Here is a 20,906-nt window from a genome sequence, read left to right as displayed (position 1 = left end):
TATTTAATTCAGTCTGAACTGGATTTTGACTCGTGCTGGATTTTACCAGTCTCTCGCACTAATTACATCGTTCCATTTTTCGCATACAGAGTCGTACTTGCCTTCAGACTTTTGACTAAACAATTGCATATCCGTCTCGTCTGAGGTAAGTCCCCATGTCATGTCTGCCTGCTCATTGTGTACTTGCCCTCCAGAGCCAGGCTCCACTTTAGAAAACATTGCCTCTCGCATTATTTTACACATTTTGTAATCTAGGCCTATCGTGCAAGTTCCTAGACAAGAGTTAGATTTGTGGCTTTTGTTTATACGATAAATTCGCACAAATCTCTGCCTTAACAGATGGCATTATATTTTAACAGTGCTTCGCGTTAATCGCCTTTACTGATTTACTTTGTACATTGTCCACAACACATGAGGTACCTTGGGTGTTGTACATCTTGCGCTCATGTTTTATAGTAAATAATGATTGATCATATTTCAGGATCGGTATAGACATAAATACATGGAATAACACTTATACTATAGTATTGACTTTCATAAGTTTCATTACTACTACAGTTCAAAGATATTCATGACATACTAATGAAAAATTCTTTCATCATTACATGCTGTTGCATGTTTTTTAATAATGTTTTTAAAGCATTTTATAAAACTGAAATTTGTAAAATATTCTTAAAAATACGTTCAATTGTCTTTCAAAATGCAATTTCTTTCAAATTACTGTTATTCCTTAACATCTACCAAATTGAATCGCACTAATCCTGTGTGCTTCATTGTCTTTACATGTTACACTAAAATTTGAACATTTACACACAGAAAAAAACACTATGCTGACGGAATTAGATTAGCAAATGAGACACTTAAAGTAGTAAAGGAGTTTTGCCATTTGCGGAGCAAAATAACTGATGATGGCCGAAGTAGAGAGGATATAAAATGTAGACTGGCAATGGCAAGGAAAGCGTTTCTGAAGAAGAAACATTTGTTAACATCGAGTATAGATTTAAATGCCAGGAAGTCGTTTCTGAAAGTATTTGTATGGAGTATAGCCATGTATGGAAGTGAAACCTGGACGATAAATAGTTTAGCCAAAAAGAGCATAAATGCTTTCGAAATGTGGTGCTACAGAAGAATGCTGAAGATTAGATGGGCAGATCACATAACTAATGAGGAGGTGTTGATTAGAATTGGGGAGAAGAGGAGCTTGTGGCACGGCTTGACTAGAAGAAAGGATCGGTTGGTAGGACATGTTCTGAGACATCGAAGGATCACCAATTTAGTATTGGAGGGCAGTGTAGAGGGTAAAAATCATAGAGGGAGACCAAGAGATGAATACACTTAGCAGATTCTGAAGGATGTAGGCTGCAGTACGCACTGGGAGATGAAGAAGCTTTCACAGGATAGAGTAGCATGGAGAGCTGCACCAAACCAGTCTCAGGACTGAAGACCACAACAACAACAACTACTCACATATGTAAAAGTTGCTCTACTGAGCGGATATCTTTAAGTCTTTGTAAGTATTTTTCTTATTTCCTTCGTAAGTGCCTCCTTCTTTAACCAGGGATGGCGTAGTATGCGTGACAGAAAGTATCGTGAGGTACCACTTCGATGTTATAGGTGTACCCCGCGATAACACCGGGTTCTTTCGAAAACACATTCTTATAATCTGTAAGTAGCTGAGTCAGTTCGTTTTGTTGTGCTTCAGTCTAATATTTTGATTCTATGACTTTCATGGCTATTGGTTTCTTCCGCTCTGCCTTCAGTAATAAACTCTTTATAATATGCTTGTCTTGTACTTAAATCAAAATATAAATTCATTACCAGTATGCCTTCGAATCTAGACTGAAAGCTCCGGCAATATTTACCATGCACTTCCCATCTCCTCAACAATGGCAAAATTGCACGTTTATCCTCATTCAGAAGGCTTACTTTCCCGCACAAGGGGTCGATTTTTGCGTCCATCTGGCGTAAAAATTCCATTCCAGGATGCAAACAACACCTAATCCGTTAACTGCTAGGAACGAGCTTTTCATTGCTTGCCGGCCCAAGTGGCCGTGCGGTTAAAGGCGCTGCAGTCTGGAACCGCAAGACCGCTACGGTCGCAGGTTCGAATCCTGCCTCAGGCATGGATGTTTGTGATGTCCTTAGGTTAGTTAGGTTTAACTAGTTCTAAGTTCTAGGGGACTAATGACGTCAGCAGTTGAGTCCCATAGTGCTCAGAGCCATTTGAACCATTTTTTTTTTCATTGCTTCATTTCCTACTGTAAACTCGACATGCACCTGGTGCTTTATGATATGAGACTGTGCACCTATTGCACCTGTTACACCTGTTACACGACAAATTTTCACAGGCAATTCTGGTATTCTTCTATTATGACTCAAGCACTTTTAAAGATTTGCACTCATGACATTGGTTGATGCACCGGTATCGACTATTATCTGTATTGATGCTTCGTACATATCTGCTTGCAAGATAGCCTGCACAACACTTTTGTCGGTTCGATTACATTTCTGTGGAATGTCTATAAGTTCTTTTTCTATTTTTATTCCCTCATTGTATCTCAGCATACAAAGTTTATTGCTGTCGCCAGTGAATGTGTCCTCACTACACCATCCTGCAGCCAACAAAGGAGAGCGTATTGTGGCTGTTTTTAATAACGGGTGAACGTTAGTGGGTTGACAGTTGTCTGTCACTTCCACTAATCTCACATTGTGGTTCTGGTTGTTGTTGTTACTACTGTTGGGTTGGCTGCCCTGCCTCCCCGATGGTGTATTTTGATACTGTACATGGCTCTGGTTTTGTGGTGGTCGCTTGTAACTTTCTGACATGTTCTGTGATGGACCTGAGTTGGCGTTCCATTGTCTCGCTTTGTTTTGTTGCCACTGTGGTATCTGTTCATTATAACCATGTCACTGGTTTCAGTTGTTCCGCCACTGCGGATTGCCGTTACCATTATATCCACTAGTCATGCGTCCATCATGACGTCTCTTCCGATTTTGACGATTATAACCGTTGCCGTTATAGCCATTGCCAATCTTTGTGCCTCGATTCTATTGCCGGTACTCTTGCCTATTCCTGTTACCATTTGGTACTGAGTTACTATTGTTACTGTTGCTGTCATTGTAATCGGCTTTTTGTTGATTACAGTCTGCATGGTTCCACTTGTTTTCGGTTCTCATGTTTTCGATCAATAAGTCAACAGAATCCACTACTTCCTTGAATTGTTCTATATCGTATTCAGGCACATTGATGAAATATTTTTTAATTTCTCTGGGCGCCTTCATTTTTATTAATCTGATTATGTCGCGATCGGACATGGGCTCGTCCCAGTACCTGGTTTTGTTTATATACTTTTCAAAATATTTGCTTAACGTTCCCACCTTAGGATTGTATATTTCTGTACTGTACCACTCCTTGCCTGGCCTTTCTTGGACGCTATCGGACCAGAATTTTTACAAGAATGCACCTTCAGACTGTTGCATCCTTAGACATTTTTCGGACACGTCGGTGGCCCACAATGCCACGTCACCTTGGGTAAAGGAGACCACGAACTGTATTCTTTGTCTTTCTGTCCATGTTCTGGGAAACACATTCCTGAAGCTGTTAATAAATACCACAGGATGGACATTTCGTTTTTCGCTCTTGAAGGGTTGGAATGTACTGTGTTTTATCACATTGTCCTCCTTCTTGCGCATCTGATTGCTACTTTCTGAGGCATTCATTGCTTCGTGATATGGGCTGCATGGTATCGCATATTGTTCATGCCCGTAATTCACATTAGGTTGCGGTTGCGCACTCGCGCCTTGCATACCCTCTGCGTTGTTATAGTAATTAGTACGCGGAGTCGCATTCATTACCTGTCCGCCATTGTTTACATTGCTTTCCAACGCAGACAGTCTAAGCGCGACCTCCTATTGCCAATTCGGCAACTCCTCTTTCGCACGGGTTTTGATCTGTGTTAATTCGGCGTGTAGTGCGGCAGCGCTAGCGTCAATATTTACACTCGCTGCCGCAATCGCTTGTTCTACAGCTGTTTTTTCATCGCTTTCAATCTTTGCAGATATCTCATGATCCTTTGCTTCTAGCCATTCATTAAATTATTTTTCGACTTTTTGATCTTGCACTTCCAAAATGCATCAATACTTTTTCGTGCTTCTTGCTGTATATTATCTACACGGTTAGTTAAAGTTTGGACATTGTCTTCAAGCCTATCCTGCAATATCTTTAATTTTTGCATCTCGCCGCCCAGGCTTTGCACAAGATCGAGTATTTCTTTGCAAGCGTCCCGCATCTCGCCAAGTTCGCTTTGGATACTGTCTAGTTTCGCTTCACTGTGTTGCTCTTGCTCACTGAGCTTTTGAGTAAATTCTTTCCCTTGCTCATGTAGCATCTGAGCCAGTTTTCCGTCTCTTTGTTGTCCTTGCTCATGGAGCTTTTGCGTTAATTTTTTCTCCTGCTTATGTAGCATCTGAGCCAGTTTTTCGTGCCTTTCTCTGTCTCTTTCTTCGAGATTACGCAGAAATTCAGCAAAAGGGTCTGCAATCGTTGAGCATATTGGTGCCCCACCTAATCTAGCACTCGTGTGTCCCCCCTGCCCATGCAGTGGAGTTCTTATTATTCTGTTCCCATTCTACTGTGGAGCGTCATTCACCGTCCACAGATCCTCGCCCCAGCTCCGGAAATTATGTTATCCGAGGCGGCGGCTTGGGATTCGTTTACAGTTTGCAAATGATCCTCCCTTTCCATGTAACAGAATTTTGTTTGGCTGGTATGGATGCTTTAGGTTGTCGTATCTTACCCATAATAAATTCACTTTAAGCCACTGACAAATCCTTAACACTGATACACACACGAATAATTATCCCCTCAAAAAATAAACACATAAATACACACAATTTAATTTGCACTCTATTTACTATTTTTGCACCGAAGGTATCTCATGTGCATATGGGTTCGATATTCCGCACAGAGCTACACAGGATGTTTGCACAATAGGCCTTACCTTTGTTATTTCTCTTCCAAGTAATCCTTTTCTACACTTTTTCTTCTCCAGATCTCCTCAAGGTGTGGTTTTATTGTTGTACATGTAAAAGAATTCATATAGGCATTAATATTATAACAATTAGATACATACATAATTACATTCATTACAATAGTAAGTATCATATTAATAAACCTCTCATTCTCTTTGATCGTGCCCCAAAGTTGCGGCGCCAATCCCGCGTCCGTCGTAATTTAATTTATTATTTACTACAGAAATTGAAAGGTAATGGTGATTGTTGCCGACTTATGTGGTGAACCATAATCAAAATGATATTTCATTCCATTTGTATTTACAATTAAATGCTTTTGTGAAGTTGTCTCTTTTTTAACAATATTAATTTTCAATGTTAATTATTTGATACATTAATGACGTAAGACTCACTGAATCTTAAAGCACGAGCATAAGTTGAACAATGGAATAAACTTTTCATATTAATTTCCTTGGCTAGTGAGTTCACTTTAAAGCAAGAAATCTTTAGTTATTAATTACAATTGAGGCTCACACACGAGCGAGAGTACTTTTTCTTACCTCCATTAACTATTGCATTGTAGTCGGAGTCCTGGCTCTGGCTCTCGACTGTTGTACTGAAAATAAGAATCTTAAAGCTACGTATTTTCTGCAACGTCTGGTTGCTGTGGAGAAAAATGTATCTTATATTAATAACGGGCGAGTTTTTCGCTTCTGCTAATTTTTGTAACTTAATGTCGCCACGTAATGGCGTCGTTGGCTGCATCGGCCGCTGCGATTGTTGCAGTGTAAATTACTCGAATGTAGGTTAATTCAAGGAAGGCGGACATGAAATTGGGATCACCTCTTACAAATTAAAAGTGAACAATAATATTAAATCAATACATTATATGCTAAATTTAGTACTAATATGCTTACATTTGCCAGCACTCGCAAGATGTCTCTCCACACGTAACCAAGACAAGAGAAAAACTGAAGGTGACAAAAAAATTATCAAAAGAGTGCATCTTGTCGTCTCTTTAGATAATTTTGTTTCGACTGCATCTTTGTATTTCTTTGCCTACGGAACTTACACAGAGAAATTATTATATTACGGATACATGAGAACAATATATGTTCGCCTGAACAGCTAGTGTGCACTTATTATTCAATTTTTAAGTGTCTCTTCTTTATAAATACTATTTTGAAGTCTTTTCTTAGTATTTCACTGGGGTTGGTATACAGACCAAAACTTGTTCAAGAAACACTTTTATAATTCCTCTCTGGATAAATTGCTACAGTCAGTTTGGTTGGCCTATGACAATGCTTCTCCTTCTAATGATCTTTTAATGAACATAATTTTAATTCATCACTTATACTAGATAGAAAAGTATCATGGCAATGTTGTATAAAATCAACTGTGTGAAAATGTTTGTCACCAGGGAAACACTTTAGTGGCATAGTAGGATAGCTTGGGTGTCCTACATTACAGAATATTTTTAGAGAAGCCTCCTCTTGTAACTGTTGTACTTGTTTTTTGATAATGGTGACATCGCTATGTAAGTCTGACACTTTTGAGTCTGTTATCATGGCTACCTTCTGAACCTTTTCATTTACATCTGAGGCCACACTGTCTATTTATCATTTAGTTTCAACTGCTCTTCCAGGTCCTTCGCTGTCTCTGGCAGAATTACAATGTCATCGGTGAACCTCAAAGTTTTTATTTCTTCTCCGTGGATTTTAATTCCTACTCCGATTTTTCTTTTGTTTCCTTTACTGCTTGCTCAATATACAGATTGAATAACATCGGGGACAGGGTACAACCCTGTCTCACTCCCTTCCCAACCACTGCTTCCCTTTCATGCCCCTTGACTCTTATAACTGCCATCTGGTTTCTGTACAATTTACAATAAATGTTTATGGAGTTAAAAATATCATTAGCCAGGTCTAATGGTAATTTTAAAGAAAAAATACTCATCTTGTTTCTTGAGGATCTCCTTAAATCAGTTGCTTGAATGTCTTCTGTCTGGAAGCTAGGTTCTCTTGTAGGTCTGGAAGCCCTATTGGTTGACATATTTGTAGAAAAATGTAGATGATGAAACTGATTCATACGTAACTGTCACAACATGCAATACTTTAGTGCACAGTTAATATCATTCCAAAGTACATCAATAAAGATATACTCATACTAAAATTGAGGCATAGAACATAGAATATTAAATCGGAAATAATTGATAAAGAATGAAAATCAGTCAACAGTACAACAATTATGACAATATATATCAAATAAAAAAATGTATCTTTTTGTAGTGCAGTAATCGTATGAATCTTGTTTATTTAATCACAGAGGTTAATTGTGTTAGCACAACATATTATATAGTCTGAGTTTAAAATATTTGAAATAAGATAAAAAAAGAATAAAATCGCAAATTTGTGTGTATATATGGTCCAAACCGCTTATTGCACATTACAACCCAAGGTCACAGTACCGTTGCGTCAGGGTGCATTCACACTGCCCATCACATCATGCCATGTCATTTTACTTAGCCCAGTATCAAATAGTGAAAATGAGGTCATATACATACTATACAGTATCTTAACACATGACACTTTCTCTTTGTAATTGGTTACCATAATGTAAAATGCAACTTCAATTTTCATTCTCCTGAATGTATACACTGCAGATATTCATTGAATTTACTTTGTCCCAACATTAGATTACCATTTTTTTCATGAGGAAATGACTGAGCAGGTCAAAGTAGCCCCAATGTGGGAAACATTGGCCTACTTTTTTAATGGTACCATGAGAATAAATGTAATGTACTTTATTTAATATCTTTTTAATTGATGGTACATGTCTTTGACAATACTAGAAAAATGTATTTGGAATATTCTCTTTGTCACTATCCTTCGTTTGCTGGCACATACAAAAATACAGGCAAAATTTGGATGAAAGAAAACCCAGCATATGGTAGTTTTAAAAAACGGAGATCTCCATAATGTAAATACACAGTAAAAGTAGAATACCCAAACTCTTAAACTGGGGTATGCAATAGTTTCTAGGTTTATATTCTTTATTATTATTATGTTTTTTTGTACTTTGAGAACTCGTTTATATGCTGCCAAAACACCTCAAATCTGACCATATATTTAAGGTGGGAAAGAAAGCAGCCTTAATAGGTACTGTTAATTGTTGCTTCACATGACATTCATATTTTAAATAACATTAAAGATGACGCTATTTATACAAACATCAAAAAAGTTTTGCATGACGCCAGTTCTCAGAACTCCTGAAGATAAATGTTGACTGTAGATATTGTATCACACAGTCCCTTTGAGTGTTCAGAGGTGTCACTAAACCCGCCCAAAGATGTAAACAACCATGCATGAGCAGCGCCTATTAGACAGAGGGGGTCCGACAGCCGATCAGTTCCTGTCATTCCACCAGGAAGGAGGTACATGGCTCGTGTTGTCTGTAGTTCAACCATGCATAGACGGTGAATACCGCGGTTCGATCGCGTCCGCATTGTTACTTTGTGCCAGAAAGGGCTCTCAACAAAAGAAGTGTCCACGTGTCTCAGAGTGAACCAAACTGATGTTGCTCGGACATGGAGGAGATGCAGTGAAACAGGAACTGTCGATGACATGCCTCACACAGAAGGGCTACATCTGCAGTGGATGACCACTGTTTACGGATTATAGCTCGGAGGAACCCTGACAGCAACACCACCATGTTGAATATGCTTTTTGTGCAGCCACAGGACGTCGTGTTACGACTCAAACTGTGCACAATAAGCTGCATGATGCTGAAACTTCACTCCCGACAGTCCATGGCGAGGTCCATCTTTGCAACGATGACACCATGCAGGGTGGTACAGATGGGCCCAACAACATGCCAAACGGACTGCTCAGGATTGTCATCACGTTCTCTTCACCGGCGAGTGTCCCATATGCCTTCAACCAGACAATCGTCGGAGACGTGTTTGGAGGCAACCCAGTCAGGCTGAACGCCTTAGACACACTGTCCAGCGAGTGCAGCAAGGTGGAAGTTCCCTGCTGTTTTGGGGTGGCATTATGTGGGGCCGATGTACACCGCTGGTGGTCATGGAAGGCGCCATAACAGCTGTATGATATGCAAACATCATTCTTCGACCGATAGTGAAACCATGTTGGCAGCATATTGGCGAGGCGTTTATCTTCGTGGACGACAATTCGCGCGCCCATCGTGCACATCTTGTGAATGACTTCCTTCAGGATAACGAGAATGCCTGGGATAGATTGAAAAGGGCTGTTTATGGACGACATGACCCCAACCACTTTGACGGATCTACGCCGAATCGCTGTTGAGGAGTGGAACAATCTGGACCAACAGTGCCTTGATGAACTTGTGGATAGTATGCCACAACGAATACTGGCATGCATCAAAGCAAGAGGACGTGCTACTGGATATTAGTGGTACCCGTGTGTACAGCAATCTGAACCACCACCTCTGAAGGTCTCGCTGTATGGTGGTACAACATGCAATGTGTGGATTTCATGACCAATATGTTTATGTTGATTTCTATTCCAGTTTTCTGTACAAGTTCCGGAACTCTCGGAATCAAAGTGATGGGAAACTTTTTTTTATGTATTTTCGGAGTTAATAAGTACACTCTGATAGCTAGACATACACACAGTCAGCACATGTATAGCAAACTATTGAAAGTGGTTTCATCATTCACAGATTAGAAACAATTGTAAGCGTAAGACAACTGCTCACACAATACACTTCCTTCTGTTAAAATTTTCTTCTTTGTATTAGTCTCTGTGGAAAGTATTCTGCATGCTAACAGTATTCCTGTGGCAAAAGGAAAGGAATATTTAATACATGGCTGTAACATATAGACCTGTCTTCTCAGTAATTTGCAACATTATTTATATTAACATTGTACACTAAAAATGCATTATTCCAAAACTTTTTTGAATCATTATCACAAAGACGTGATGCATCTGGATATGGCCCTACATGTGGTAGTAATCAAGATTTGGCTTTTAGACTGGATAAATCTCATATTTTTAACTTCGCTGGGATGAAGATGTCAATGAACTATCTTTACCAGTGATACAGATGCCTAAAAATATGCCGGCCGAAGTGGCCATGCGGTTAAAGGCGCTGCAGTCTGGAACCGCAAGACCGCTACGGTCGCAGGTTCGAATCCTGCCTCGGGCATGGATGTTTGTGATGTCCTTAGGTTAGTTAGGTTTAACTAGTTCTGAGTTCTAGGGGACTAATGACCTCAGCAGTTGAGTCCCATAGTGCTCAGAGCCATTTTTGAACCTAAAAATATATATGAGAGTTTTGTATTATACACCAGAAGTTAAAAGGTCATTTAAAAATTTTGTGGTAACATCTTCCAAAAATTGTAGAGTCCACTTGTAGCTGCTACAAGTGTACTCTACAATTTTTTAGAAGATTTTACTACAAAATTTACCTGAAGATCGTTTAACTATCCATAGATTAAGCTGAGGTTGCCAATATAAATAAACTTATATGTAACAGAAAAGTGTTTGTGAAATGTGGGTGTTGTTTACTTGTTTAGACAAACGACATTAAAGTAAGTTATTGGCGCAGAGTAATAATTACACAAAAAATGTGTATATAAATATATTAAAAGTAATTCCCATTGTGCCAGTAGCATACTGGATGAGGTATTATTTTTGCGAGAAAAGATTTAATACTGTTTAAGGACAGTCGTTAATTTGCTTAACGCATATGTATAACTGAGGGATGAAATTTAGGTAATGTAGACGGATTTTATAGATAGGAATATAGAATCATATTTCACTCGAAAATAGAGTTCCAAGTCAGCTATTCATCTGTCGTAGCAGCCAGGCACGTACAGGAGCTAGACATGTGATGCCGTTGCTGGTCCGAAACGTAAACGCAGCCAGGAGCTTCACTGGCGCGAGACACTCCCACGAGTTTTAGTAGCAATTGTGATACAAAAATTCGGAGAGTAGTATCTGAATTGAGAAACAAACAACGATAAAGTTAATGACAAATGCAAACTTCATAACGCACGTTCTTAACCAATTTTATGACTTAAAGTGCTGAGAAGTGAAACAATATTTCAAACATCGACATTTATTTGCTAGCGAAAATATGTACAAACACATCAAATAGTATTTACAAGACAATAAACAGAACCTCTACAATAAGGTTTTTCTTACATAACTTATAATGTTATGAATAACTGAATTTTAAATTTTATTAGAGCTGACTTTTTCTCTTAGAATGTTATTCAATGAAAACTGATTCGTCATGTTATGTTCTTATTTATACAGCGTGTGAACATCAGCTCTCTTCTGTTACTGTAAAAACTTAGTTAATTTTATCGCTTTCAGGTATCTCACCCAGCTTGTGGAAAAATGTCCAAGTTCTCATGGAACATTTGCATTTTGCCACGAAAACAAAACACAGCACTAAAATAAAAGTTAAGAGGACTTAGAAGTAGAAAATTCAGTACAGTAAGAGTAGTGAGCGCAGCGAAAATAGGTTGGCTTCCGATATTGGCAGACGACAAGATCGTGGGACTTTTCTTGCCAAGAAACCTTGCCGTGGCATGACGTGACGGTTCGTTAACAGCCTACGTGAATGCTGCCATTGGAAATTCATTGTGGAATGTTTTGACGACACATGACAGCCGTATGAATTGGTCTTAAGGGGATACGGAATCACCTATCCCCGCAATGTTAATATATGCCTACTATAGGGAACATTTTCTCACAAACTACTGGAGACAGAGAGGTAAAAATTTTACTGTATGTGCATTCATATGTTACAACAATACTGAAACAACAGTTTATTGTCAAAGTATTTTCTTACAGAGATATTGTACATTTATTTTTAAGTAAATTTTTTCCATCGCTTTTTACTAGACTATCACCCCTAAGTCTTTTGTAAATCAAGTAATTAAAAAATCGTTGTTTCAGTATGTAATAGGGACCTATGTCACTACGTCATAAAAATTTCAGACTTCTAGGTTGACCAGTACCTGAGATAATGTTCCTAGATGAAGTAAAAAGTAAACTTACGGGAAACGGAGAAAGAAGATTAAAACATTCCTGATCCGTAGCTAATACCCCCTTCACAGTCTTCATAATCATCTTCAAGTCTTCTTTTGGCACCCCTCTGCACCTGTCTTGCTTTTTTCACTAATGTCTTGATTATATTATCAGCATGCCTTAGTCTGTGCTGATCTAAAAAGAACATAGCACGTACCATACGGGAACCAACACACATACCCAACTTTTGAAGGACCTGGCATTTAGTTATATTTCCAAGATTGAAGGTTGCCACAGCATCATACACGCCAAAATGTAGTGTATTAATTCCGACAAACACTGTTTTTGGGAGACGATGCCATATCACACTATTCAAGCACTCGTTGGGGTTCTGCGTTTTTCCGTGAAGACATTTCATCAGAAGACTTCTGTCAGCCGGATCTCTGAAAATGGGCTTTATTTCTGCCATGATGGCTGATGGTAGACTGTGGTGGTGAATGTATTTCTCTCCTGTTGTTAGTCCCCTATTGTATTTACACCAGCTGTTTTCACCTTTGGGGCACAAACCATGTTGTGGATGCTCATCCGTGGATGCGGTGTGGAAATATAAAGCCCATATAGCTCTCCTCATTTCTTCAAGATTGCCTGTATTTTGCCTGATTGCAAGGCCATAGCAGTTCTGAATGTGGTCTATTATGGAATCAGTCAATCTTCCTCTGCCATCCAAGGTTTTCCCATCATCTAGTTTTTTCCCTTTCATAACTGATTTTAACCTTCTCAGCCTGGCACCCATTCTCTTCTGCACATGTCCTATACATTCAAGTTTGCTTATATTTACACTGTTCCCATATGGTTTGCTTTCCAAAACTTCTTTGAATGCTTTAGAGTCACCATCTCCCAGATATTTGACATAGCGAACATTATACCACTGTGAACAGCGATGAAAAATTTTCTTCACCCCAGCAACCTCCATGCCACCACTACTACCATAATAATTAGCAATACAGTCATCACTGTGTTCATTTTTCAGCCTGCCTGTGCACCTACAGTATTTAGACATTATTGCAACATCAATAACCTTGCCAGTATCAACACTAGTCGCTGTTACAAGTTCACCATTGTTGGAGGTGTGGCCCCTTTTCTGCCACGTGCCATCAAACGCCACTGTGAGGTCACGACTGCCGTCATTTTCTTCCACTGCTTCTTCCACAGCAACCTGCATTGACTTCTGTGCTACATCTTCAACTGCAGATCCTAGTACATAATTGTAAGCTTCAAACTTTGAAGGAGCACTTGGAAGATTTAGAACACCACATAGCATATCACCAGCTGCTTTGCCCTTACCAATTGCTCGCAATCCATAAACTAACCTAATATTTACACTATAAAGTTCAGTTTTCTTGTATCCATTATTTACAGTTACTGAAACCGAACTTGGAAACTTACAGCTGTATTTACAAACACTGCATATTAAATTAAACTGGGCAGCCAGGCCAACATGGGATTCTACTTTCAGAGAAACGTTTCCATGACATTTTTTGCAGCACAAACTGTTTTCAAGAGCTTCACACAATATATTCGTATCAATGAGTTCAAAAACTTCATTCCCTCTATCAAGTAAATTATATTTCTCTTCCAAATCTCTTAGTTTTTTATGAGAAGCACTGTTTTCATTTGGTGTAAGTTCGTTCGGCAAATCAGTAATAAGTGGATTCACATTTTCCAACAGTGATGATGATGAACTGCTTTGCTTTGCTAATGAATCATTATTTCTTTTCTTTTGCCAGTTCACACGCTTTTTAAATACTTTTGCTTTAGCTCTAGGCATTTTCACTGCGAAAAATGAAGCACTAAATACGAAATACCTCAACAACTACTTTCTTATATCACACTGTTTACAAAACAGTCCCGCCACAAAGTCAAAGAGTAACTTGAGGAAACCAGAGAGAAACATTTTCGGGCAACTAGTGTATAAATAGTCGCTGGAAACCGGGATATTTGAATTCATGTCACTTTAAAGGTACTGCCAAAAAGTTCATGGTCAGCCACGAGAGACGTGTATAACTAAAGCGCAATACCCGATCTCACAAATATATAAAAATAAAATAGTTATAATTGTAGTAGAGCTATGTATGATACGTCATTTTAAAGAGGAAACATGGCAGAATATAATACGCCAATAAAAAAAAATTCGATTTTTTAACCCAAAATCCGATTCCGTATCCCCTTAACATGAGTGAGCACAGAGAAAAATAGGTAAACTTACCTAGCAAACGACGAGACTGTCAGAACCTTTTTCCAGAGAAACCTGACCGTGACGTGACGGTCCATTGACGACCTGTGTGAATGCCGCCATTTGAAATGTATTGTCGAATGTCTTGGCGTGAAGTGACATGATTTGACCGCCGATCTGAATTGTACTACTTAAGTACAGTTGTTTATAGTTACACAGAGATGAAGGGATTTGCACACGATAGACTAGCGTGCATAATTTCTTCAAGTCAACCTTAGAGCTGATGACAATAAAAGCAAAGCCGCTGCCTGATTTCCAGCTAAAGGTGAAGATGTAAGTTTTGTTTTGCGCAATCATTCCAGGTTTCCGATTTGCAGCTGTCACTTTTTGTTTTTGTGTTGGTAATATCTTTGCGTATCTGTCATTGAACTCTTTGGCTTGCTATGTTTACAATTGGAAGTCTAAATCATAATATTATGATCCTGTTACGCAGATTAATATTTTGGAATGAATCCCTATATATAATTGGCTGAAAATGGGATCTGTCCCGCCGAAAAATGGAATCACTGACACTGGGATCTCACAGGTGAATCTACAATAATTGGCTGATTTAAGTAAAACTCGTATGTAAACTAAATTTGACACAGTTCTTTTCTTTCAGGCTCGTCCATCTAGATTTTAAGGGAGCACCTCCGAAAGTGACATATTTGGAACAGGTTAACAATTTTTCCTTTTCTCTAATGTTTCATTTTTGGTTTAAAAGGTACATGTTTCTAAATAGTCGAGTTCACATTTCAGTTGTTCCCGTTATTCCGTGAATGGGGCGCCACAGGTATTTTAATAGAATGGGAAGATACTTTCCCATATGTCCGAGACCTTATATCAATAGGTTCTAAAGGACCCTTGTCACAATCAGGAGCATACACCGTTGAAGAAGCAAGGCTTTTACTTCATCTTGCTGGTGATGCTGGGCTTGCCGTTGTACCACTGGTTCAGACATTCGGTCATCTTGAGGTATGAATTTTTATGTAACTCGGTTTCGAACTGACTCCTTTATTAAGAGTTCTACCAGCACAATCTACTGTACTTGTCTTCAAATCCCTACAGACTGAATAATTTTTGTCTGCCTTGATCTCTGTAGATGAGGTCTTAGCTTGTGTTTATAGAGTGGTCTGACAGGCCAAGCGAGGAATTTTATTTTATAAAAAGCAGTCATGAGATCTGCCTTGCTAAAACAGCCACCTCTTTTAAGACAAACTGTCTGACGATTTAAGAATCACATGTAAATGTAGTTACTGTGAAGCTGCATGACAATGAGCATTTAAGTTGGATGTAATCGCAAATATTTAAAAAATAAACCATTCGTCAGTATTCCCTTGTTTGTTGGGGGAGGTGTGAGAGTCTGAAATGTCTGTAGCATGCTGTTTGGTAAAGGACAAGCAACTTGTGAAAAATAATGGAACAGAGATGTTTCAGTGGTCTTGACAGAAAAGATCTTGCAAAATCTCAAAGTGATATATTTTGTTTTTCACACTGAGGTATGAAATCATTTTGGTTTTTCACCAGTGCAGCATCTGTTGTTGCCATCTCGTGAAAGGCTAGCTTTAAACTTGAGTTCCTTGGTAAAGATGAAGGAACTAGGTGCACATTGTTACAGAAACGGACTTCAGGAAAATCATTTGTACTCAATGCTACAAACTCATTACCATTGAGATCTGAGTGACAAATTCTTCTCATGCCACAGCACATCTATAAGAAATATATTTCAGAATTAGTGTGTCTCTACCTAAATATGAACCTACATCTCCACTGATGGGCAAACATGAACTATAATTTCCAGAACCTGCAAATAATTATGTATTTTTGTATGAAGTAATTTGATGCATGTATCCATCGCTACAGATATCTGTTGACTACGAAACTTAATTAAAGCCTTCGATAGCACCAGTAGACTTTGACCAACAATGTTGTCAAATGGCAGACATAAACAACTTATCAAAATGAAATGTGTGTAACATGTGCACAATAATAAGAATTACAGTTGTTATGATGGAATCGTATTCGTTGGCCTTGCCCATTCACGACCAAAATTTCACCTTTCAACGTAACCTAGCCTTTCGACTACACTACAGATCAGTCTGTCACAATAATTTACATTCCAGAAACTATATACATGTGATATATATTGTCAGTATTCTGCTGTCTCTTGGTTTGTGCACATGTAACATCACATATCTCATCATCATTAAAATCACCAATCAAAGCAGACATCAGGTATCAGTAGATTCAATTGATCAATAACTGTTGCTGCTGCTGCTACTACTACTACTGGTACAGCATAAGAACATGTTAAAATATGCTGAATTAAACAATATTATTCAGAAATGCGTATTAAGGATATGATAAAGTGCAATGAAAATTTGCTAAGAGGAACAACACAAGCAGCATGTGTAGAAGAAATAGGTACAGAAATTAATGCTGGGTAGACATCACATTGCATCAGTCAAGATGACATATGATGCAGTAACTAACATCAGGGATAAACTATCCAAGCTTATCAAGATATTTTAAAGTGTACCTACAGTTCAAGAGTTGAATCAGGAACAGAGGTAAGATAATAATGAAAACAATGACAGCTACTCTGTAAGTCATCGTGGACAAGATGTATCAAACCATTTGAGGGATGAAGAATGGAAATGTACTTGGAGATTACTCATTACCGATAGCTGTTTTTCAAAACAACTTTTAATTGCTATTGCCAATCAGAATTTTATATCCTCTCTACTTCAGCCGTTGTCAGTTATTTTATTGCACAAATAGCTAAACTCATTTTACTTTAGTTAATATTCATCTCATGTGTTTGCATGTCCCATGCCATCTCGGACAGAATTAGAATGTTGTCGAAGTTTTTATTTATTCGCCCTGAGCTATAATTCCCTTTTCCAAACTTCTCCTTTGTTTGCTTTACTGCTTTCTAATGTACAGACTGAATAACACAGGATATAGGCTAGAACCCTGTTTCACTGCCTTCACAACTGTAGCTTCCCTTTCATGTCCTTTAGCTCTTGTAACTACAATCTGGTTTCTGTACAAGTTTTAGATGACGTTTTGCTCCCTACATTATGTCCCTGCTACCTTCAAAATTTAAAAGAACTTATTCAAATCAACATTATCGAAAGCTTCCTCTAAATAAATAAATAAATGCTATAAATGTAGGTTTGCCTTCCTTAGCCCATCTTATAAGATATGTTGTAGGTTTAGCATTACCTTGCATGTTCCTATGTTTCTCTATCTTGCACTCCCTTTCTTGGGGTTGGTGTTAAAATTATTATATCCTTCATACCAGGCGGAACAGTTTACTCATGATTGGTTCTCCCAATATTATTAATAATTCTAAAAGAATGACATCTAGTGGCTAAATAGACTTACAGTGTTGGTGGCTCATGCATTGTATGCTGATGTAAGCAATTCATTGATAGTGGTTGTAGCCAATCAGGTGAGTGTATACACAGCCAGTGAGAATCACTGAATTTGACGACTTCTTTCAGCAGAAAGTGCAAATTGATGGCATTTGTTTTTTTATGGACAGTGTTGGAAAAACTGCTAGTGATCTGGCTTGCAGATAGGCACTACAAAAAGACTGATACAAACAAAAAGATATGAACCATTTCCTCCATCAACTCTCCACAGTTGCTGTCCCTTTACCACATGATGCCCTGCTTGTCTCTGTTGATGCCACCTTCCTTTACACTAACATCCCTAATGCCCATGAACTTACTGCTATTGAACACTACCTTCCCAGACGCCTGACATTCCAAACCAACAACCTCCTTCCTAGTCGCCTTGACCAACTGTGTCCTCATCCACAATTACTTCTCCTTTGAAGGCATTACCTACAAGCAAATTTGGGGTACGTCTATGGGCACCCACATGGCACAATCTTATGCCAATCTGTTCATGGGCCATCTAGAGGAATCCTTCCTGAACACCCAGAATCCTAAACTCCTCGCCTGGTTCATATTCATAGATGACATCTTTGCGATCTGGATTGAGGGTGAGGACACCCTGTCCACATTCCTTCACAATGTCAACAGCCTCTCCCCATTTGCTTCACCTGGTCCTACTCAACCCAACAAGCCACCTTTGTAGATGTTGACCTCCACCTCAAAGATGGCTACATCAATACCTCTGTCCATATCAAACCTACTAATCACCAGCAATACTTCCACTTCGACAGCTGCCATCTCTTCGATACTAAGAAGTCCTCATATCTGCAGTAACGAGCGGTCGCTCTTGAAATAATCCTAGAGTCTCATTGAGGCCTTCACAGACTGTAATTATCTTCCCAGCCTTGTATAAAAACAAATCTCCCATGCGTTATCTTTCCAGTCTCCCACAACCTCCCAAAGTCTCACCGTCCGGCCACAGAAGAGCATTCCCCTCGTAACTCTGTGCCACCCAGGACTTGGGTAACTGAATTACATTCTCTGCCAGGGTTTCAGCTATCTCTCATCGTGTCCTGAAATGAGACATATCCTGCCCACTATCCTTCCCACCCCACCCACAGTACTATTCTGCTGTCCAGCCAACCTATGCAATATACCCATCCATCCCTACACTACCCCTGCTCCCAACCCCTTACCTCATGGATCATATCCCTGTAATAGACCTAGATGCAAGACCTTTCCCATATATCCTCCCACCACCACCACCACCACCACCTAATCCAGTCCAGTCACAAACATCACCTATCCCATCAAAGGCAGGTCTGCTAAGCTAAGCTGCAACCACTGTGCTGCATTCAGCATGGGCATGACAACCAACAAGGTGTCTGTTCGCTTGAACGGCCACCGATGAACTGTGGCCAAGAAACAAGTGGACCACCCTGTTGCTGAGCACCCTGACCAACACGACATTCTTAATTTCAGTGACTGCTTCACAGCCTGTGCCATATGGCTCCTTCCCACCAACGCCAGATTTTCTGAATTGCGCAGGTGGGAACTTTCCCTGCATTGTATCCTACGTTCCTGTAACCCTCCTAGTCTCAACCTTTGTTTGACATCGTCATCGCCCATCCAACCCCTTACCTGTTCCCATTCTAGCACTGCACAGCCCTCATCCCATCATCACACCCAGTCTTTTTACTCCTCTCCGTTTCCGCTACTCCCCCCTTACCTCCTGACTGCACATAGCTGCCAGCACTTGACTGTCCCCCGCCCCTAACTTACTATCCCTGCCCCTCCTGCTCTGACCTCCTCCTTACCCTCATCCAGCTGCCACTCCCATCATTCATTGGTGCTGCTGCAGTGTGGCTTCAGTTGTAGTCGTGTGTGTGTGTGTGTGTGTGTGTGTGTGTGTGTGTGTGTGTTCGTTCGTTCTATTTTTGACAAAGGCCTTGCTGGCTGAAAACTTATTTGTGACAGTCTTTTTATTGTGCCTGTCTGCAACTGAGTATCTCTGCTATATGGTGAGTGGCAACTTTCCTTGTCATAATCTTGTAACATTCCATCCTGGATTTTCCGTTGTTTGATTCTAGTGATCTGGTTATTATGAATGTTAAGGTTACTTACTGATTTCTTTGGTGACTGGGAAAAATTACATGTGCTGACAGACTGACTTGTAGCGAAGCCTGAGGCTTAAGTTAGGCTGGAATGCAACAATTTTATTGTGAGGTGACGAAGCCAATGGTTAGTGGAAGAAAACTAGATGTGCTAAGAGACTGCTCTGAAGCACAAGTGAGGCCTATGTTATGTTAGAATATGAAAATTGTCTTGTGACTTGGCAAAGCAGGTGCATCTTAATATGAAAATATGATAGTCATAACAGATTGATTTGTAATGCAGCCTGACTTATACACTCATCATTGCAGTAACATACTTGTATGTCTTATTTCTGATTTTGCTGAAAATTCCAACAAAGTTCTAACCTAAAAGGACAAAATACCAACTAACTTTACTTATGAATGACTGAAAATTATGGATAAGAACCTCACTGGCTACCTACATCTGACTCACGATTCACTGTACGAACCGTAACTAGCAGCAGCATGCAACGAAAAAGCCACCAATACCATAAGTGCACTTTAACCTATCTACCTCATGAGACTTATTCTGACCGTCATATTCTTCTCACAGTATTGCACCACCCATCTTATATTCATCCACTTCCATCTCTCTTTGTACATGTTCATACAGCTGCTTCATTTTTTATTTTATTTATTTTTTTGTTTTTTTTTTTTGTTTTTTGCTATAGTTTCTGTGATTTTCCTTTATGCATCATCTGTGGTGTCTTGTAATAAGCTTCTGTTTCTCCTCCAATCATTAAACAATGGAAACTGCAGGCTGGAATATCAACAGCATAGGATAAGATAGATTGCTACTTACCATAAGCATGGTGCACTAAGTTGTAGACCAGCAGTAATTAAAAGACACTTAGGCCTACACCTTTTTAGACATCTTTTAATTGTGCCTGTCTGCAACTTAGCGTTTCATCTTTATGGTAAGTAGCAATATATCTTTTCCTACATTGTTGATGTTCCTCAAATCATTACTTTTTTGCCATTTTGCACTTGTGTCCAACTATTTTGTTTAGTTGTGTATTACTTTTTGCCTGGTTCCTTTTTTGAATTTTTAGTTCCTCTC

The 20,906-nt window shown here is 39.2% G+C and overlaps 1 protein-coding gene across 3 annotated transcripts in view; it reads left to right on the top strand.

Annotated features, from left to right (window-relative positions):
• Nucleotides 1-14,299: 14,299 nt before the first annotated feature.
• Nucleotides 14,300-20,906, top strand: part of LOC124777045 (hexosaminidase D-like) — a 226,962-nt gene continuing 220,355 nt past the window's right edge. For 2 of the 3 annotated variants that reach the window (XM_047252309.1, XM_047252311.1), the window contains exons 1-3: nucleotides 14,703-14,851; nucleotides 14,927-14,981; nucleotides 15,064-15,279. In XM_047252309.1, coding sequence (XP_047108265.1) covers nucleotides 14,823-14,851; nucleotides 14,927-14,981; nucleotides 15,064-15,279 — 300 coding nt within the window. In that variant the 5' untranslated portion in view covers nucleotides 14,703-14,822. Of the gene's footprint in view, nucleotides 14,599-14,702; nucleotides 14,852-14,926; nucleotides 14,982-15,063; nucleotides 15,280-20,906 lie in introns of those variants that run through there. The other variant, XM_047252310.1, reaches the window with a different exon arrangement.

This window comes from Schistocerca piceifrons, chromosome 2 (assembly GCF_021461385.2).
Source record: "Schistocerca piceifrons isolate TAMUIC-IGC-003096 chromosome 2, iqSchPice1.1, whole genome shotgun sequence".
In the NCBI taxonomy this organism is placed as follows: domain Eukaryota; kingdom Metazoa; phylum Arthropoda; class Insecta; order Orthoptera; family Acrididae; genus Schistocerca; species Schistocerca piceifrons.
This window is presented reverse-complemented; position numbering and strand designations above follow the sequence as displayed.